The sequence below is a fragment of the Drosophila subpulchrella genome, chromosome 3L (assembly GCF_014743375.2).
Source record: "Drosophila subpulchrella strain 33 F10 #4 breed RU33 chromosome 3L, RU_Dsub_v1.1 Primary Assembly, whole genome shotgun sequence".
NCBI classification, from domain to species: domain Eukaryota; kingdom Metazoa; phylum Arthropoda; class Insecta; order Diptera; family Drosophilidae; genus Drosophila; species Drosophila subpulchrella.
Genome location: NC_050612.1, coordinates 10,890,831 through 10,909,528, shown reverse-complemented (window position 1 = coordinate 10,909,528; position 18,698 = coordinate 10,890,831). Strand labels below are relative to the sequence as shown.

At 43.4% G+C, this 18,698-nt stretch overlaps 3 protein-coding genes across 4 annotated transcripts; 2 read left to right on the top strand and 1 right to left on the bottom strand.

The window, feature by feature from the left end:
- Positions 1-231: 231 nt before the first annotated feature.
- LOC119553755 (protein masquerade) lies at positions 232-5,046 on the top strand. Its single transcript, XM_037864359.1, has 8 exons — positions 232-355; positions 721-870; positions 928-1,224; positions 1,480-1,635; positions 1,693-2,625; positions 2,914-3,820; positions 4,126-4,403; positions 4,471-5,046. Exons 1-8 carry the CDS (start codon positions 232-234, stop codon positions 4,791-4,793), a joined length of 3,168 nt encoding a protein of 1,055 aa, XP_037720287.1. The 3' UTR covers positions 4,794-5,046.
- Positions 5,047-6,169: 1,123 nt separating this feature from the next.
- On the top strand, positions 6,170-13,891 carry LOC119554535 (NGFI-A-binding protein homolog). 2 transcript variants are annotated; one of them, XM_037865489.1, is made up of 6 exons: positions 6,185-6,542; positions 10,875-11,147; positions 11,676-12,559; positions 13,367-13,458; positions 13,705-13,784; positions 13,866-13,891. In XM_037865489.1, exons 1-6 carry the CDS (start codon positions 6,185-6,187, stop codon positions 13,889-13,891), a joined length of 1,713 nt encoding a protein of 570 aa, XP_037721417.1. The 2 variants fall into 2 exon arrangements, with proteins under 2 accessions (XP_037721416.1, XP_037721417.1); XM_037865488.1 differs by lacking the exon at positions 13,866-13,891 and having other exon boundaries at positions 6,170-6,542; positions 13,705-13,840.
- A 2,079-nt stretch (positions 13,892-15,970) lies between these two features.
- Positions 15,971-18,698, bottom strand: LOC119553367 (venom serine protease Bi-VSP-like). Its single transcript, XM_037863712.1, has 6 exons — positions 18,484-18,698; positions 17,852-18,021; positions 17,527-17,779; positions 16,939-17,347; positions 16,802-16,877; positions 15,971-16,692 (listed from the first exon to the last, which is right to left on the bottom strand). Exons 1-6 carry the CDS (start codon positions 18,578-18,580, stop codon positions 16,159-16,161), a joined length of 1,539 nt encoding a protein of 512 aa, XP_037719640.1. The 5' UTR covers positions 18,581-18,698; the 3' UTR covers positions 15,971-16,158.

Genomic DNA, 18,698 nt, shown 5'->3' with positions numbered 1-18,698 from the left:
TCTCTGGGCCGATGCCTGTGGCAGATGACCATGCCCCCAAGCTGCCGCATTACGTCACTTGGGGGCCGGGGTTACATGGCCCCGGGAGTCTTGATGATTCAGTCGCCATTGCCGCCACCTCGACTTTCACTTGACCACCGCTAATTGTCTCACCTTTTCTTCTCTCTTTCTATCTCTGGCAGATTCTTGGTAAGAAATGAGCACGTGCTGACCATGTTGGCCCATCGAAATATGCAAAGACATCCCAGCACAATGAGCCGCCTTGTTCTGCCCCTGATCTTTGGCGTTTTGCTGATCAGTAAACCATCGCCATCACAGGCTCAGGATGAATCACTGGCTGGCAGTTTTCTATCAGGTAAAAATCTTACTAAAAAAATTAATATTAAATATTTTATCGATCTTATTAGTAGATATTTAAAATATTTAGTATAACTTCAATAATCCATAAAATACATTAACATTAGTTGTAGTTAGAAAGAAACCCGAAATACACTTTTAATGTAAATTTATTTTTCCATCTTAAGTATTACAGAAATTGCAAATGAGATTCTTCCTTTTGAATGAAATAATGAAAATGAAAAGTAAAACATATATTTAATATTGATTTTCTTGCTGAAACATAAAGTGTTCTATGTTTTTAGACACCTTTAAAGTAAACATCCTCGTTTCCAATTTAAGGTCGAAACATGTCATTAACATTTATATATTCTTACTTCCCAGGCCTTTTGGACACCATAACGAGTACAGCAGATGCCAAGGATTGTCCTGGAGTTTGTGTCCACACTTTGGCTACTTTGATATGCTACGAAGTTCTAGACGATGTGGCATGTCCTTCGGCCAGCATGAAATGCTGCATAGAGAATGCTCCAGGTAAGAAAAGACTTTTATATAATCCCTCTGAAATTTATTAAAAATAAATATTTTAAGCTGGTAAAAATGTAACTGCTGTCAGGGCCACAACAACGCCAAAAACCACAACCACTGCCAGCACCACCACCACTCAGAGGACAACCACTACGGTGGCCACCACTAGCACCACAAAGCGCACCACCACCACCAGTACCACGCCAAAACCCAAGCCAAAACCACAGACCAAGAGACCCACTACCAGCACCACCACAAAAGCCACAGCGGCCACCACCAAGAAACCCAGCACCACCAAGAAGGTGGCCACTGCCAAGCCCAAGGACAAGGAGGAGGCCACCAAGGCGGAGGATGCCAACAGTAAGTTGGAGAAATTCTTTAAAAATAGGAAACCAAATTTAACAATAATATAAATGGTAATAAATAATATAGCTCGATCAGCCTTCTTATAAAAAGAGAATAAGGGTTTTTAAAAGATTATTTAAGAGTATTAATGTAAAATGATTTTTTTTCCTTTTTAAGACCTTTATAAAGAACTGTCTTAAGATATCTTGTAAAAGATTTTATATCTTACGAATAGTTTAACTAATACTATGTACCTTCTGATATTTTCAGAGGACTGCACTGGAGTCTGTGTGGCGGACCGCATAGCGGAGTACTGTGAGGCCTATTTGACCAGCGATGGACTGTGCAAAGAGGGCACCAAGTGCTGTGTCTCCCTGGACGAGTACTCCAATGGCAAGCTGCCCAAGGATATCTACATTCCAGCCAGTAAGTAAACACCATTAAATACTAAGACTCCAATTCTAATTTAACTTGTGCCACCAGAGCACATGAGCAACTTGAAGCCCAATCAGACGCTATCCGAGAAATCAGCTCCCTCTAAGAGTTCCAGTACGTCCACTAGTAGCACCACTACCACCAGCACCACCACCACTCCGGAGCCGGCCAGAACCAATAATAGTTCTCCAAAGCCCAGCAAGCACAAGAAGCATCCAACAACCACCACCACGGAGGCGGCCGACGAGGATGAGGATCAGGAGACGGAGGAGGATGGCGAGGAGGAGGAGCCACCATTGAGCAACAAACTGAAGTCCGGACAGGGTCAGGGTCAGGTGTTGAAGGAATGCGAGGGCGAGTGCATGAATGGGATATTCGCCATCTTCTGCGATGACATTGATTCCGAGGCCTTTTGTCCGGGAGAAGGAAGCTGTTGTGTGACCGGATCTGCGTCTGAGGCATCTCCCGCCTCTAAGGCTCCACCAACGAAGCCAGCCATCAAACATGCACCCAAACCTGCCGCCAAGCCGGCTAAGCCCGCCCGTCCTGCCTCTCCACCGCCACCACCCCCAGCTTCCACTTCCGGAGGAGGAGGAGGCGGCGGAGGAGGAGGTGACTTCCTTTCTCAGATCATATCATTTGCGGAGAGCACTCTGAACTCCCCAGCTCCTCCACCACCACCTCCGCAGGCTCCAGTTCAAGTGCCACGCTGTCCAGGATTCTGTCTGCTCAACATCATGGCCGCCTTCTGCGAGAGACCCTCGATTCTGGTCTCTACACCCACCACCTGTGCCAAGGGATCCGTGTGCTGCGACAATTCGAGGGCTGGAGCACCCAAGCCCAAGTTGCCACCGCCCACGCCCTCGCCCACAGCCCCGCCCACCGCTCCGCCCTATGTCCTGCCCAACACTCCAAGTCCCGATCCCCGAGAGGAATGCCCTGGATCCTGTATCGTCAGCCTGCTTAGCTTCACCTGCTTCAGTGAGTATTATAATTGGATAAACTAAAATAAGATTAAAGTCAAACTCAAGTGTGAGAACTTGTGTTCTTACTTATCAAGAAGAAAAGTTCTTGAAAACAAGACGAAAGTCCTCTTGCTTTTAGTGTTCAAGATAAAGTGTTCTTGAAATACAGATAGAAGCAATCTTGATTTGTTTTTCAATATCTCGATTTTGAGAATTTGAAATTGAATTGATCTCTTCTATCATTTGAGATCGACAAAACGATTTTAAAGAAACCTAACATTTAAATATTATATTTAACCCTCAGAAAACGCCGAGATGACTGACATGTTCCGCTGCAAGCGTTCCGGCCAGATTTGCTGTGCGCCCAAGAGCAAGATCCTGGAGAAGCAACAATTCCAGACGCGCAACGATACCGCCTACTATCCGGCACCACCCCCACCACCCATTGGTCCACCCCAGGCGTATCCGCCACAGACGCCACCCTATTCCTACATGAACAACCCACCGCCACAGGGACCACCACCACCGCAGATGGCGCCACATCATCCAAATCCCTACCAGCCACCGCCGCCGGCTCCCAACTACGGAGATTACTATCCAGTTTCGGGACCAGCAGGACTTCCACCACAACCTCAGACCACACCACCCACCACGACCACAACAACCACGACTCCAAGGCCACATGTCTACTCCAAGTACGTTTGCGGAGTCAAAGGAACTCTGCGAACAGGACGAGCCCAATCCCAAGCCCTTTCCCTGGTCTCCTATGCCCGTGCCAAGTATGGAGTACAGCGAACAGCTCGCCAGATCACCTCCTCCGCCGGCTACTCCGGTAACTTCAACAAGTCTAACGAGAGATTGGTCCTCGGATCCGCCATTGTGCCCATCCAGATCCACAACGATAAACTGGGTGACCTTGTCGAATCTAGCAGTCTGCAGAGCAACCAACTCCGCTCCTATCACAATCACCAGGAGTCTATGAACCAGCCGGATCTGGTTTATCCAGAGTACTATCACCAACAGAGATCGCTCCACGGACTTCAGTCCAATTTCAGTGGACGGCGAAGGGCTCGCGTGGTGGGCGGAGAGGATGGCGAAAATGGGGAGTGGTGCTGGCAGGTGGCTTTGATCAACTCCCTCAATCAATACCTCTGTGGAGCAGCTCTCATTGGAACCCAGTGGGTCCTCACGGCAGCCCATTGTGTCACCAAGTAAGTGAACCCAGAAAAAATTACAACAGAAAAAAGCCAAGCTCAATTCTCACTTATTTGAGAAGAAACCTTCTTGAAATCAAGTCAAAAGTGCTCTTGATTTCGTTCTTTGCGAGGAATGGATTTTTAAATAGAGATGAAAGTCAAGATTAAATGTTGTCAATTTGAGAGTTCTTCCTCTCACTTATTTAAGAAGAAATGTTCTCGAAATCAAGAAGAAAGTGATCAAAATTTTTTTTTTCAAGGCAATCTATTTTATGAAAGTGGTATAATATTTCTAACATTTATTATGCTTACCTCCTCAGCATTGTTCGCTCTGGAGATGCCATCTATGTGCGCGTGGGCGACTACGATCTGACCAGGAAATACGGCAGTCCCGGGGCTCAAACCCTGCGCGTGGCCACCACCTACATCCATCACAACCACAACAGTCAGACCTTGGACAACGATATTGCCCTGCTGAAACTCCATGGCCAAGCTGAGCTCCGGGATGGAGTGTGCTTGGTGTGTCTCCCGGCTCGAGGAGTCAGCCATGCGGCGGGCAAGCGATGCACTGTGACCGGATATGGATACATGGGAGAAGGTACTGTTGCCATGACCTTAAAATCATCTCCAGAAAATCTCAAGCTTTTGCTCTTCCTTTTCCATAGCTGGTCCCATTCCCCTGCGAGTACGTGAGGCAGAGATTCCGATTGTTAGTGACACGGAGTGCATCCGAAAGGTCAACGCCGTGACGGAGAAGATCTTCATCCTGCCCGCCTCCAGTTTCTGTGCCGGCGGAGAGGAGGGACACGATGCCTGCCAGGGTGATGGAGGCGGTCCTCTGGTTTGCCAGGATGATGGATTCTTCGAGCTGGCCGGCCTCGTTTCCTGGGGATTCGGCTGCGGACGCCAGGATGTGCCCGGCGTCTATGTGAAGACGTCCTCTTTCATCGGCTGGATCAACCAGATCATCAGCGTGAATAACTTATAGTGAGGAATCGCTCGCATAGGACACACAGACACCATGTGCGGGAGGAACCCCGCTCTTGTGGCGATTTCCTGGCCAAAAATATTTACAAAAAAAGATAGGCCCGGTGTAGCCTACGATTGTTTTTAAGGGGTTCCCGCTCTTCGACTGCTAACGTAAACCCATCCTAGTGTAATCTATTCATACCTAACCTAACCCTAACTCTAATGGCTCGAAACCCAGAAAACAACTATATTAACTATTACGATTATCGGTAGCGTAGACGGCAATCTTTAAAAGTATTCCCCTATTTGATAACGCCCTATGGTAAACTGTTTTTGTATATACCAAATAAATACAAAAAATCTTCAGTTATATAAGCATTTGTTTGAAAATGGGTTGGGGCCTTAAACTGGTATCATGATTATTCCATTTTACTTATAAATAAAGACCTTTTCATTAAACAAATTAACGGAAAAGACGTTTTGCTTTTTCTAAAACTATTCAAATTTATTTCATTTGGCTGAAAATCAATGACGATTTTTTAAGTACAAGAAGAAAAAAATCTTTAGATACCTTTAGAAAAATTTGACACGAGAAAAGGGTTATTTATTTTCCCTCTTTTTTGCTGAAAAATTACTGCACATCTTGCATTTGAAGAAATTAAAATATTCCCAGCAGACTTAACGGAAATTTTTACCAAAAAAAAAGTGTTTTTAAAAAGGATCTTCAGGAAGAGCTCTTAGGCACCCAAGCTGTCGGATCTTTGAGTGATTTTCAAGAGGCGGAGCACAAAGACTCACTCAAAAATGCTCAATTTTGGAGAGAAGAGAGGCATTCTCTAATAAGAGAATCGTATGCTTTACCAGATAAAAAGTAACCCTCGAGTGGAAACGTGGAAACCAATGTCCTACGTCCCTCACCCTCCATACGATTTGTTTTGTTTTGTTTTTTGTCCCTGATTTTAACCCTTTTCGCCCGAGTTATAACAAACTATACTTCCCTGCTGAAAGAAAACGAAAGCGCATGGCACTCGGGTGGACTTCGGGTGGTTTCGTTTGGCTTCGTTGGCATCGGCCGGTTCCAAAAGGGTTCCTGAGATGTCCGTTCTGGGATTCGAGAACAGAAGTTCGTCTGGCCTCGAGCTGAGCGGATCGCAGAGATCGTTGAAACTGACGCGAATCTCGTTACTGCCGTTACATTCTTCTGTTTTACATTCTCCTGAGAGATACAAATATCTAGTGTAGCTAAGCGTAGCTTTGTAGTACTCACCCCGATCTAAGATCCCTGATCCCTGATCCTAGTTTGCATGCATTTCGTCTTGGTTGTTTGTGTTTGTGCCTGGTTTTTGTTCGTCTTTCGTACAAATCGCGATAATTTAATTCGACACCGTTTATCAACGAGTTATCAACGCAATGGAGGCGAATTCAAATCCCACAACTCCCACGACGGCGGTGGCCACCACCACATCCACATCCAGTCCATCGCCAGCTGCGAGCACCAGCAGCAAAGGACACAGTCAAGCCGCCTCCACTTGCTCCGCATCCGCATCCGCCTCTGCATCCGCATCCGTATCCGCATCCGCACCCGCCACACAGTCCCAGCTGCTAACCACAAGTCTGGAAATCCACAAGGTGGAGGATCTGTACAATCTGTCCCTGGCCAGCGGCTTGTCCGAGGGTCAGAGATCCCTTTCGGGAGCCCCGTCGGCCTCCTCCAGTCCCATCATGAGTCCGCAGGGCAAGATATTCGGAAGGAATGCGAATGGAACAAGTAAGTACTTAGTAAATTACTAAATTAAGTTTTAAGGTAAAAGTGATCCTTTTCGGTATCGTATAGTACTATCAAACTGAAGTTTAAGTTAGGTACAGTTGTGGATAGAAATATCAGCTTTTTAAAGTATTCTAACATTGTCGAAATATTTGATTTAAGTACCCATACTTGGTTTTGGGTGTCACAATCGAATATCTCGAATTAGTTAAGTATAAGGTACAGTCGTGGATAAAATATGGAGGTTTTCTAAAAGAATTTTTTCCTTGCTATCTAATAAGAATTTGAATACGTAATTTAGTGTTGGGTGCCACATGTTTTATGAAAGGTATGTCGCGGTTCTAATAAATTATCTCTAAACTTATTCGAAATATAGCTTTTTTAATAAATTGGAAAGATAGAGAGTTTTATGAGAGATAGATTTGAAAATTCTTTATTTTTTATCTTTAATAAAAATAGGTGAATGAAATCAATGTCTGCTTAAAACTTTTAAAATTGTAATTATAATTCAAAGTCGTGCATATCTTATTCGTTATTCAAAGATGCAGACGGGTTCCCTTATTTAACTGTTATTGTGCCCCATCTTGATCCTTCGACCGCATCGAATCCTTTTTTAAGCTTCCCTGCAGCCAAGGCAATCTCCTCCAGCCACATGCTGCAATTTTCGCGCTCTTTTCTTGAGCTTCCATTGTTTGGCACCATTTATGTAACGGAAAACGCTTGGAAACCAAGAAGCTTGTCCCTAGTCCTTGAAGTCCTTAGTCTGATAACAAAGGCCCTTGAAATGTTGCCTTCCTGGGTAATTTAATGTCTTGAAAAAATCGCAGATCCTGTTCCTGCTTTCATTTCCTTGGTGCCCGATTGCTCGGGGTGTCTTATTTTGCATAACTGCTCAAGGTCTAGGCTTCCTTCAGGTAGCAATGGCAGACTTCATCCAATGAGATCTGTTCAAGACCCAGGTAAGATGCCGTTTCCTAGGCAGCCGTTAGATCAACCTCATGATGATAGGCCATAGTCTTAGGGGTGACAGGAAAAAACTTTGAAAAGAAACGGGAAAAAAACTCACCCCAAGCGATGAGGGTAGTAAAATATATCCATAAATCTCGGTTCGCAAGAGAGTCAACCAACGAGACGCGTTCTCGCTGGAAAATTGCTCAACCTCCGGGAAAAAGATGTCGCCACACAGAAAAAAATATATCCCATTAATAATGCTGATTGATTTTCATTTGGTTTTACAGGAAAGTTGGGATATTTGTTGTATCATACCTAAACTGTATCAAAGCATTTTTACTTGGAATGTTTTCTCTTTACTTAAAAAGACTATCCGAAAAGACTTCGAATCTATTAATAACTTTCCAAAATGGTCTTAAGTTTATGATAATTTCTTCCTAAATGAGACCTACTTATTTCCGGGACTGATAAGATTAAGATCGTAATTACCCCCCAAAACAATGCATTTAAAAATTGAGTGGGCATTATTCTTTCGCTGTGCAGGTTATGGTTATGGTCCGTCTGCAGGGGCCATTGGCCATTGGCACGTACGGGCCAAGTTATTGCCACCAATGGAATTTTGATCGACAAGAATTTGGTCGTTGAAAAAGTTGGCTTTTAATTTATCGTTGTATATGAGAAATAGTTTCGGTTACTTGCCCATTGCCGATGCCGATGAGTGGAAGGGAGGATGAGGAATCGGACTCGGACTCGGGCTCAGGCTCAGACTCGGACCCAGGTCCCAAGTCCCAAGTCCCAGGTTCTTCCAGGTTCCGATTCCAGGTCCAACTCTCCAAGTCAAAGTCTGCCAAGTCCGGCGTCTACTTTTTGCCCATAATCGAAGCGATCGCACGATTGACTGCTCCGCTCCACACGCACACATTAGCCCCCTCACACACACACTGGCACTCACACGCATTTTCTTTATGCACTGTGAAAAATAATTTGTTTGTTAATTGTTCTACAATAACGATGTAGAATAATTTTTAAGCATTTATGTATGAATGCCTTTATTTAGTACAAGCATGAAATACTTAAATCTCATGTTTCATTTTCTATGGCAAAACAAAAATCTATAGAATTTGTAGGATGGATCAAAAAAAAAAGTGTTCTAATTGGTCCTCAATATATGATCTTCACTAAACTTCTTTTCCGTTTAAACGAGATCAAAAATATTTAAAATACTTTAAAATGGATATAGAAAAAAAAAACATATTATAGTTAAAATAAGAAATTTTTTTCATTTAATACCAGTTAGTAATACCATATTTTTTCTGAGTGCCGATCCTGCTGGCGGTTCGCGGTTTTCCGTTTTCTGCTCCTGGCTGCTTGGGCAGCTGCTTGGTATGTGGCGTCGAATGTCATTATTGCTGCCAAGTGCCAACTAAAAAGTTACTGCAGTTAATTTTTTGTCCATCTTTACCATTTGCCGTTCGCATAAAAACAGCATATTTAGCAAATGACAACAACAGCAGCGGCCGAAGCATCGGGCAGTGGGTAAAAAAAAAACGAACCCGCAAATTAAATAAATAAAAAATCAGCAACAATCCGCAGAAGCAGAGGAGCTGGAGCAGCCACAACAAAGTGTCCCCAGTTCCACCGATCCCCATACCGAACCCTCCACCTCGCGATCCTCCGATCCTCCCTGCCCGGCATTATTTGTGTATTGAAATCACGTCTCATTTATTTATTGCTGCCACCGTATGCCCCTCTCTGTCGCTCCACCAGACTCCCGACTTACGCAGGTCTGCGTTAAATACCCAAGTTAAGATGAGGGAGAGGGACGACAAGTGGTCGCATAGAAGTGAAGTGTGGCCATGCTATTAACCCTAAACTGGTCACTCTAAGAATTTTTTTTCTTGTTTTCAAAAATGTTTTAACTTTACTAAGGAGATGTTGCCTCCATTTCTGATATTATAGGGTTGTATAGAGAATATTGAATCTAAAATATTTTGTAAAGTATTAAAACCACTTCGTTCTTTGGATGAAATATTAAAATAGGTTCCGATACCTTATAATATTTGTTTTTAACCGTATTTGTTCCAAAATATATAAATATATTTTCTTATAATTCTAATGTAAGAATATTTATTCTTAATCTTAATGTATATCTTCCAAGCTAAAATCATATCCACAACATTTCACCAATGCTGGGAACTTTAACCACATTTAACCCTCTAGTTAAACTAGTTTCCACCATCCTTGTCACTTGTTTACTGGATTAGCGGGCATTTGTGAGCACTTTCAAGTCTCTATCAAAGTTGACGCTTAGCCGACCACAACCACATTTTCAAGTCCACGTAACTGGGCTGATTTTTCAGTTTTCAAACTATTTATGATATACCCAATTAAGCGGCTAAGAATGCGAATTATTCTTGGGCCCTGGCCATAAATCGTAACAACCCCATGGCGCGGAGCGTGGGTTAATGGCGCGAAGTGCGCATCCTTGGTGTTGGTCGTTGGTGGATGCGCTTCTGGCTTTCAGATGACCAAGGCAAAAACTAAAATAAAAAAAAAAAGCCAATGGAAACAGAGGATGGCCATCGATGTACGCAGCTTTTTCTGCCCTGAGTTTGTTATAATTTAGCCGGCCAGCTCGTTTTTCTATTAATTAAAGCTGGCTGGAGACGTTGTCGCCGCCTGAAATATTCTCACATAATTATTTACGATTTGACATAATCATCATCCTCGTCATCGGCGTCGTCCATTTAGAGCTGTGCTGCCATAACAGTAACAGCCTCGTCGATCGGGGGATTCATTAGTATGAGCAATAAATCGCTGCCTAGTCAAGAGTGGGTTTCTTTGAATTTCGCTGTAGGTACGAGTCTTTATACCCATGTATTTCACACGAACTGCTCTTGCCCTTTATAAAATATCATTTTTTTTTTTTGGGCCAAAAATCGAAAGTGATAAAACCAAGAAAAAAGTGAAGATTAAAATGATCCTGGCAATCCTTGACGGCATCTTGCAGCATGCGTGACGCATTTCTAACGAGTTTGCCGACTCAAATCGGATCGTATCGGATCCTTGGTCCCTCGAAAGGGGTTGAACCACCATGCTTATGCAGATGAGTTGGTTCCCAGGTTCTCTTGCCTCATCCTTTTTGTGTGTGCTTTTCGAGTTTTTTTTTATACCTTGGCTGGCTCTCTACGATAAAAAGGGTTAGGGTCCAGACGTCCGTCGAGTTTTTTTTTTTTTGGGTAAGAAAAAGCGAATTTAATTAAATTTTTTTTCTTATAGCCGGTTAGCATTGTGAGAACGTCGCAGGCCAGAACTTAATAAATATCATTTTTTGCTGGATTTTTTTAAAGCCTGTTCTTATTTTTTTTCGTTTGTGTCTTTCAGTGATCACCACATCGCGACCGGGCAACGAGGCGGAGGTGCAGCTGTACCGGGTCCTCCAGAGGGCCAGTCTGCTGGCCTACTACGACACCCTACTGGAAATGGGCGGCGACGATGTGCAGCAGCTGTACGATGCCGGCGAGGAGGAGTTCCTCGAGATCATGGCCCTGGTGGGCATGGCCTCCAAGCCGCTCCACGTCCGCCGGCTGCAGAAGGCGCTCCACGAGTGGGCCAACAATCCGGGACTCTTCCAGGGTCCCATGCTGCCGCACTTGGGTAAGGATCAGTATTGTACTATAAGGATTATCATACGGAACCTTCAAGCTTAAGTTAAACTGAGGTTAAAGTAAGGTTTAGGAATTTTAATTTACTTTTATTTTTCTACACTATTGGATTATTGAATAAAAAAAATGATAGCACAATGTTTTAATTTATAAATTTAAAAATTGGTAATAAATTCTTTAAGAACACATAATTGTCCTACAAAGTTTAAGATCCTTATATGATCTATGATCGTTAAATTTAATATCTACGTTTTTAAAACTATTCATTAATAGTTAAATAATGAATATTATATTAATTTAAAAGTTTAAGATCCTTATATGATCTATGATCTTGAAATTTAATATTTACGTATTAAAAACTATATATTAATAGTTAAATAATAAATATTATTTTTATTTATTATTATGAATTATGGATTTAGTAGGTATGTTTTTATAACAGAGTAGCCTTTTTCTACATTAATTTAAGATATTTTATAAAATCCTGAGAGTATCCTTATTAACAAAATCTTACTTCCAGGTCTCTGCGAAACGCCACCGAAACCGGCTTTGGTCTTCAATCCGGACACCACTCCCGCCCTGCCCCGCCAGAAGTTCCCCTCGTTCAACCCCTCGGCCACCTCCTCCTTCCAGCCCTCGCCGCTTCCCCCGGCTGCCGTGCCCACATCCGTTTCGGTTACCGTCCCCGCTGGTCCCTTGGTCACCCAGATTAGTTGTCCCTCTGCGCCACCGGTGCCCATGCCCCTGGTCCTGCCCTCCACCCCGCTGACCAGCAGTCCCCATCCCTCGGCGAACAGCAGTCTGCCAGCGAACACTGCCCACCAGGTATCCTCCAGTTCGCCCCAGCTCACTCCCGTCCTGACCGAGATGCAGATTCAGAGGATAACCATGTGTGCCGAGAAGATCGGTAGGCAGTTGCCCCAAAGGGAACCGCGGGCGCAGACCACCAGGAAGCGAACCACCCGGGAACTGGAGCAGGTGATCGCCATGGCGGAACAGGATCCGCGGCGCATGGACGAGATCCGTAAGTACTCGGCCATCTATGGGCGATTCGATTGCAAGCGGAGGCCGGAGAAGCCGCTGACCTTGCACGAGGTGTGCGTCAATGAGGCGGCCGCCCAGTTGTGCCGGAATCCACAGACCATCTGGCTGCTGACCCGCAGGGATGAGCTGTTCCCGCTGGCGCGGCAGATTGTCAAGGATGCAGGTTTTGGTCATTCCGCCAGCATTGCTCGGTACGGTGGTCTGCTCACCCAGCTGCCCTCCCAGGGAGCGGGATTGGGCGGCGGACGAGCTGGTCCTGGGGACACGGACTGTGAGTCCAGTGACGCCGCCGCCGTTCCCTCCAAGCGACAGCGACTCTCCTCCACGGAGGCCGCCCAACTGCCGCTCGACTTGAACCGGGTAAGGAAGCTAGAATCCGTAGAGCCGTAGGTCCATCGCCCGGTGCAGTGCTTCAGCTTCGCTTCGGAGTTCTCCTCCGGAAGGAGGAGCTCCCTGATAACCCAAAATTTCCTTGCAGCTTTCGCGATCGCCAGCACAGAATTACTAATCCTGGTCGAGAGGTTCTTCTCAGAATATCTCGACTTGTGGAGGGGGTTCGAAATTTACGCTACAGTATTTTTTCCGTAGACAAGATATGTCTCGTAATCCTTAGATTTATCTTGTTGTACTCTTGAGTAGTTAATCTGGTCTTAAAGGCCCTTTAAAGTTGTAGAAAAGGCTGATTAAATAACAATATTAAATAACAATAAATAAACAATATAACAATAATAAATATAATCCTTAAATCAATAACAACTTCTTAAAATCTTGGTATTATTGGCATGCAATTATAGTAGTCCTAAGTGGTTATGTTTTTGTAGAGTATGGTATCTATTATATTAAAAACCTACTAATCCTTAACATGATACTAATCACTAACCCTTAACCCTAAATAATTAGTTAAATATTCTTATATTTAAATCCAAGTTATTTAGTCAGTAGTCGTTTTGCAATATATTCTTGTACCTTTTCCCACTGTTGAGTCAATAAATAAATTCTACAAAACTGCCAAAACCAAAGATCCACGTGTCTTCTTCCTTGACCTCCAAAACAAAAACCTCTTTCCACGCATCTGCCTCCTTGCCTCGCTTAGCTTCAATTTGGCTTCTTTGAGAATGAGAGACTTTAATCCCCGATCTTGTTGATAAATCCAACCCATAAATAAAGGAAGCCGTCGAGGACTCACGCTACAATCTGTTTGCCATGTACCAAAAGTTCGCCAAGCCGCCGTTCGATCTTACGGAAATTGCCAAGTTCTCGTGAGTATAAAGGTCTACAAGATACCACCAAAGTTTAGATTATTTTATTCGTAAGCAACATCATATATATTTGTTCTAGTAATTCAATTTATAATAAGAAAAGTTTTTATCTTAACTAAATAATTGCCAAAATTTTTAACAAAAATATTAACTTTACAGTTTTCTTTAGTTATGAATTAGTATTAAACTAAAGTTTGCATCGTGTTTCGTATTAATCAAATATTATTTTATTTTTATATATTCCAGACTTGGCAAGGCGGCTGACTATGAGGATAATGACTCGCGCTTCTCGTTCAGCAACTCCAGTTCGCCGACCATGCCAGTGAGTATGTGTTGGAGCTCTACGAGGGCACTCCGCTCGCCGGGAAAAGCCTTAGAGTAAGGAAAAACCATTTTCTACCCCACAGACGCCCTGCAATGGAATGGAAAGTGATCGATCGCCCGTCTCCCGCCGTATGGAGACCTCTTCGCCGCCCAGGGAATCGGTGGATCTGAGTGGTTCGGCCTCGGGTCCGGTGCTCAGTGGTGTCCAGGTGATATCCGCGGCGGGGGACAACATCATCGCGGTGGCCAATCCCGCCCTGGCACTCAGTCCCACTTTGAACGAGGTGCTCTCCCTCAAGAGGAACGCCGCCTCGCCGGAAGCCTAAGTGCAGCTGGCGAGGATCGGATGGATGCCATTCGTAGTGCCAGATTTGGATAAACATACACCCAAATCGTTTTAATTCCAGTGCAATTCAATTAATTTACGTTCGTCTAAGAGAAAACCTTGTTTTAGGAGTATTAAGTCAATTTGTAGTTCGTAGTCTCTGTGATCTATACTAAAAACCTGTAATAAAACCATTATTTATCCATCAATAAAAAATTTCTAATCATTTTAACTGAATAACAAAAATGTTTTTAAATTTACTTTTAGTTTCAAAATTTTCCTTATAACAAATAAAAAAAGGCATCATATTAAAACTAAGGGGAATTCGCCATAGACAATTTAAAGAATTATAAGTTCTTTGCACAATATAGAGGATAATAGAAAACCATATTTAAGTATATGTGCTACATTTACTTATGTGACCACATTACCTAATTAAATATATGATAAAACTCTATAGATAAATCTTTAAATTCGATCCAAATATAAACAGTCAATAGAGCCGTCTATATAGAGAGGTGACAAGAGAGCTAAAAGACAATGCCAGACAATTGCCCTCATTGATCTTGGCAAATTGAGAGATCATCGAGATCATAGATCAGAATTGCACCCATTGCAGTTGACTGATCGTGTTTACATTTGCGATTGTGGGCAATTCCTTTGTTCGCCTCTTGACGTCGCAAAAAAGGCCAGTTAAGATCCTGGCGAACCTCCCTTCGATTCTTGCGAACCCTTGCGAAAATTTTCGGGATTGGCGATAAAGATGTCTAATCTGGGAATCGGGTAATGAGCAAATTAACACCCTTGTGGCATCGGCTTAGGTATGCAAATTTTTGCCAAATTCCTGGGGCATGCAAATTTTGTTGGCATTATTGATGATGATGATGATGATCGGATGATGATTGCAGATCGGTTTCCATTCGCTGTTGTGATTGCATCTTAATTGTGAGGAGAACAGGGACAGAAATTCCTGAGGTATGCAGTTTAATGAACTCTCGTGCTCTCTCTTTATAAACACTAAATCATCTGCCAGATGCGATTGGAATCTCAAAGAAAACCAGACCATGTGGCCACAAATGCGCGGGAGGCGTTCTGACTTTAAAAAGGATTCGTCTTGCTTTGTACTTTCGGCATTTGATTTGTTCATCTGCTGTTGGAGAAAAGAAAGCGAGAAGGGATTTGGGGGGAAGCCAACCCTTTGTTCCCCTCCAGGAGATGGCGCCCAAGCGATACTCTCTAAAGATCGTATAGGGGCATTCTTACCACTCCCCTCCCTTTCTGAGTTATGCAAATCCGCTTGTGGCTGCCGGAGCAATTACAATGCAGTTCATGTCCAGGAGCGCAGGCTGCCTTCTTACCCCGCATTTACATATGCGTACCCCTAACCCATTTTTTCCCCTCTGGGTTCTTTTCGGTTCGCCCAAGACGCGATCATTACCAGAATGATTGATGGGCGTCTTGCGCTCGATTTGCATAAGATGCTGTAACCCTAAAAGGGATCCTTCTGCCTTCAGGCATCGGACGCAGGGATTAGACATCCTGAGAACAAAGCAAAGAGTGTCAATATTTGCACTCAAAGAGCACTAGATGTTTTAAAGTTCGGTACTGGAATTTGGTATACGTCTGTACTGGGTTTACTGAATGGTCAAAATATATAAAATTCAATTTATTACCTATTTATTTAAAACTCTTTTACCAAAATATAAAAATATCTATGTTTTTTATATAATTGAATTTTTAAATTCACTTTGAAATGATAAGAATCTTAAAGAAACGTGATAATTAAATTTTCAAATCAAAAACTTTTATTTATAGATAATTAAAAAAATATTTTAATTTTGAAATCAAAGGAGATACTAATTTAAAATATAAATACATTTTTAATAATTTATTTTATTATTAATTCAATTAATATCCAATTGTTTTAGCGTAGTAGCTTCATTTTAGGATTGATTTAATTATTAGGTTATAGTAACCAAATCATTTTTAAATCGATATCACACCTCAAATCATTTATAAATTTAGTTAGATCTGGCCTTTGTGATAGCAACTCAGGGTGTTTGCTGGACCTGTTGGATGATCCAGTCCATATAGTGCTGTGTGCTGGTGTATACACCCGGAGTATTTTTCCGAGCACACCCGATGCCGTAGGACACCACGCCGATGAGATGGTACCGATAGGTGTCCTTGTACGACTCCGGCATCATCAGCGGACCACCGGAGTCGCCCTGGCACGTATCCTTGCCTCCGGAAAGATCTCCGGCGCAGATGACCGAACTGTCAAACATATTGGCGGGTAGGTTCTTAGAATAAAAACTATATGCATATCTCTGGCGGCACAGACTGTTATCCTGAATTGGAATTTGAAGCTCGTTCAGCACGGTGGCGGACTCACCGTCCTCCATCGTCTTTCCCCATCCTACGACGAAGGGATTGTGTTGCAAGTAGGATTTGTGGCGCAGATCAGGCGTGTGTGGCAGGCAGATGGGTGTGATCTTGGAGGTGAACTCCACGTTTCGCTCTAAAAATATAATGGCCAAGTCACCGCGTTTGAAGCGGACTTCGTACTCCGGATGGGTCACGTACTGAAAGAAGAAATCGGTGTTTATTAGTTAAGAACCCTTGAAATAATTATATGACTCAGTAGAAATTTTAAATTATATAAATCGGATCAAATCCTAAACTCAACCTTACCTTTGCTATTTTAAAGTCCACATGGCGAGTCTCGGTGTCCGTAGACAGATCATGTTCTCCCAAGCGCACAAACGACCTAAGAAAAGATGAAAGGTCAAAGCAAAAGAAAATCGTATCATTTACCATTTTGAACTCACAGATTTGTGGTGATGCAGTGGGCTGCCGTGACCACGTGTCTGGCGGTGATCAGGGTTCCTCCGCACTTGAACCGTTTGAGGGTATTCTTATAGCCCAGCAGTGCGATCCAGGGCCACGCCCCCTTGTGGCTCACTACACCGCCCACAATTTTTTTATTCGGTACATTCGTATAGCCACACCCATCCTCCATATTGAGCAGCCGACGAGGCACTTCGTCCGTATTCCTGGGAATAATGGAACCCGATGTGATATTGGCACTTGGTGTGGTGACCGCCTGTCCATTGGGACAGCACACCTGGTAACCCTTGTTGCCACAAACCAATCTGGAGGCACGCAAGAATTTGGCGTAGATCTCGTCCTCCGGTCTCTCCAGCAGCTCCTTGGCTAGCAATGCACACTCCTTGAGTTCTAAAGTAGTTGCAGAAAAGTAGTTAGGGATATTTATTAAATTATTGGTTGGTTCCAAGTTATATAGTTCTTTTAAAACTCTATATGTTACCACTTAAACCAACTACAATCTATTTTTTTAAGATCTGATTCGATCTGATCTGTAAATGATATTATAAACAATTTTTAAAAAAACTCACCTATACAGTGTCCAGGCTTGGTGTCTGGTCCTCGGCATAAGGGTCCCGATGTGGTAACCGGAAAGGGAGCTGGAGTGGTTGTCGTTGTGGTTGTCTTAGTAGTAGTCGTGGTTCTCGGGAAGTTTGGAAAGACGAAGGAATTGGTTCTTGTAGTCGTTGTGCTCGGTATGGTAGGAAACAGGAATGGATTATCGGGGTGTTGCGGCGGAGGTGCCTCTGTAACCGGGTTATATCTGGGTTCTGTGCAGCAGATCTACATAGGAGAAGGAAGGTAAAGCTTAGAAACGGTGGAAAGTGGTAGAATTGATCGAAGATATGTCCCTACCACCGGATCCCCGTTGATGTTGCGGGTGCCACAGCTGCGCTGCAGGGCGATCACATAGCTCGCGGCCCGATCCCTGCTGGTGGTCTGGAAGATGTCCACCACCTGGGGACAGTAGGTCAGGGCCACGCAACTTCCAAAATAGTTATCCGGGGTGACGCAGCTCTGGCTAACTGGGCAAATAAAAACAATGGGTCATCCATTCGATATTTTTTTTATTAATTAACTTTATTCCACTTTCAAGAGTTGCGATTTCCTCAAAATGACTTAAAACCAACTTTATCCCAAGAACGGAAGATGTTGTTCAAGCCAGTCATAGACGTCTATTTATATATCAATTAAACTTTACAAGTACTGGGCAGCACGCGAGTAATAAATCCGGTCTTGGGGACTTGCCCAGCTGTCAAATCAAAAGACTTGAGCAACAAACTTTCCATTGAACTAGAAGATGATTGAGGTCTAAGCAAATAAATCTATAGACCATTTGGGTTAAACGCATTTAAACAGTTTTTGATTTAATTCACATTTGCGTTGTTAACTAGTTTGCTCAGATCAGTCGTAAAAGTTATACAGATATTAGATAAAGATAGTTAAATAATCTCAAAGCTCTCGACTAATTAAGTGGCTTTGACTACCTTGCCTGCGCTGATTGAACTGGGCGGCAGTGGGCGGGGGGAGGAGTACAAGGGGCAGGAGTGTAATCACAGCACTAGCACAGCACATCCACTTCATGGCGAGATCGATATATTACGATTATCTCCCAATAACGTTAGCCGAATTGCTTATAAGAAGGATCTTGCGGTTGTTTTGTATGTTTTTCCGTGGCCAGCGTGACCAAAGCGATCGCGTC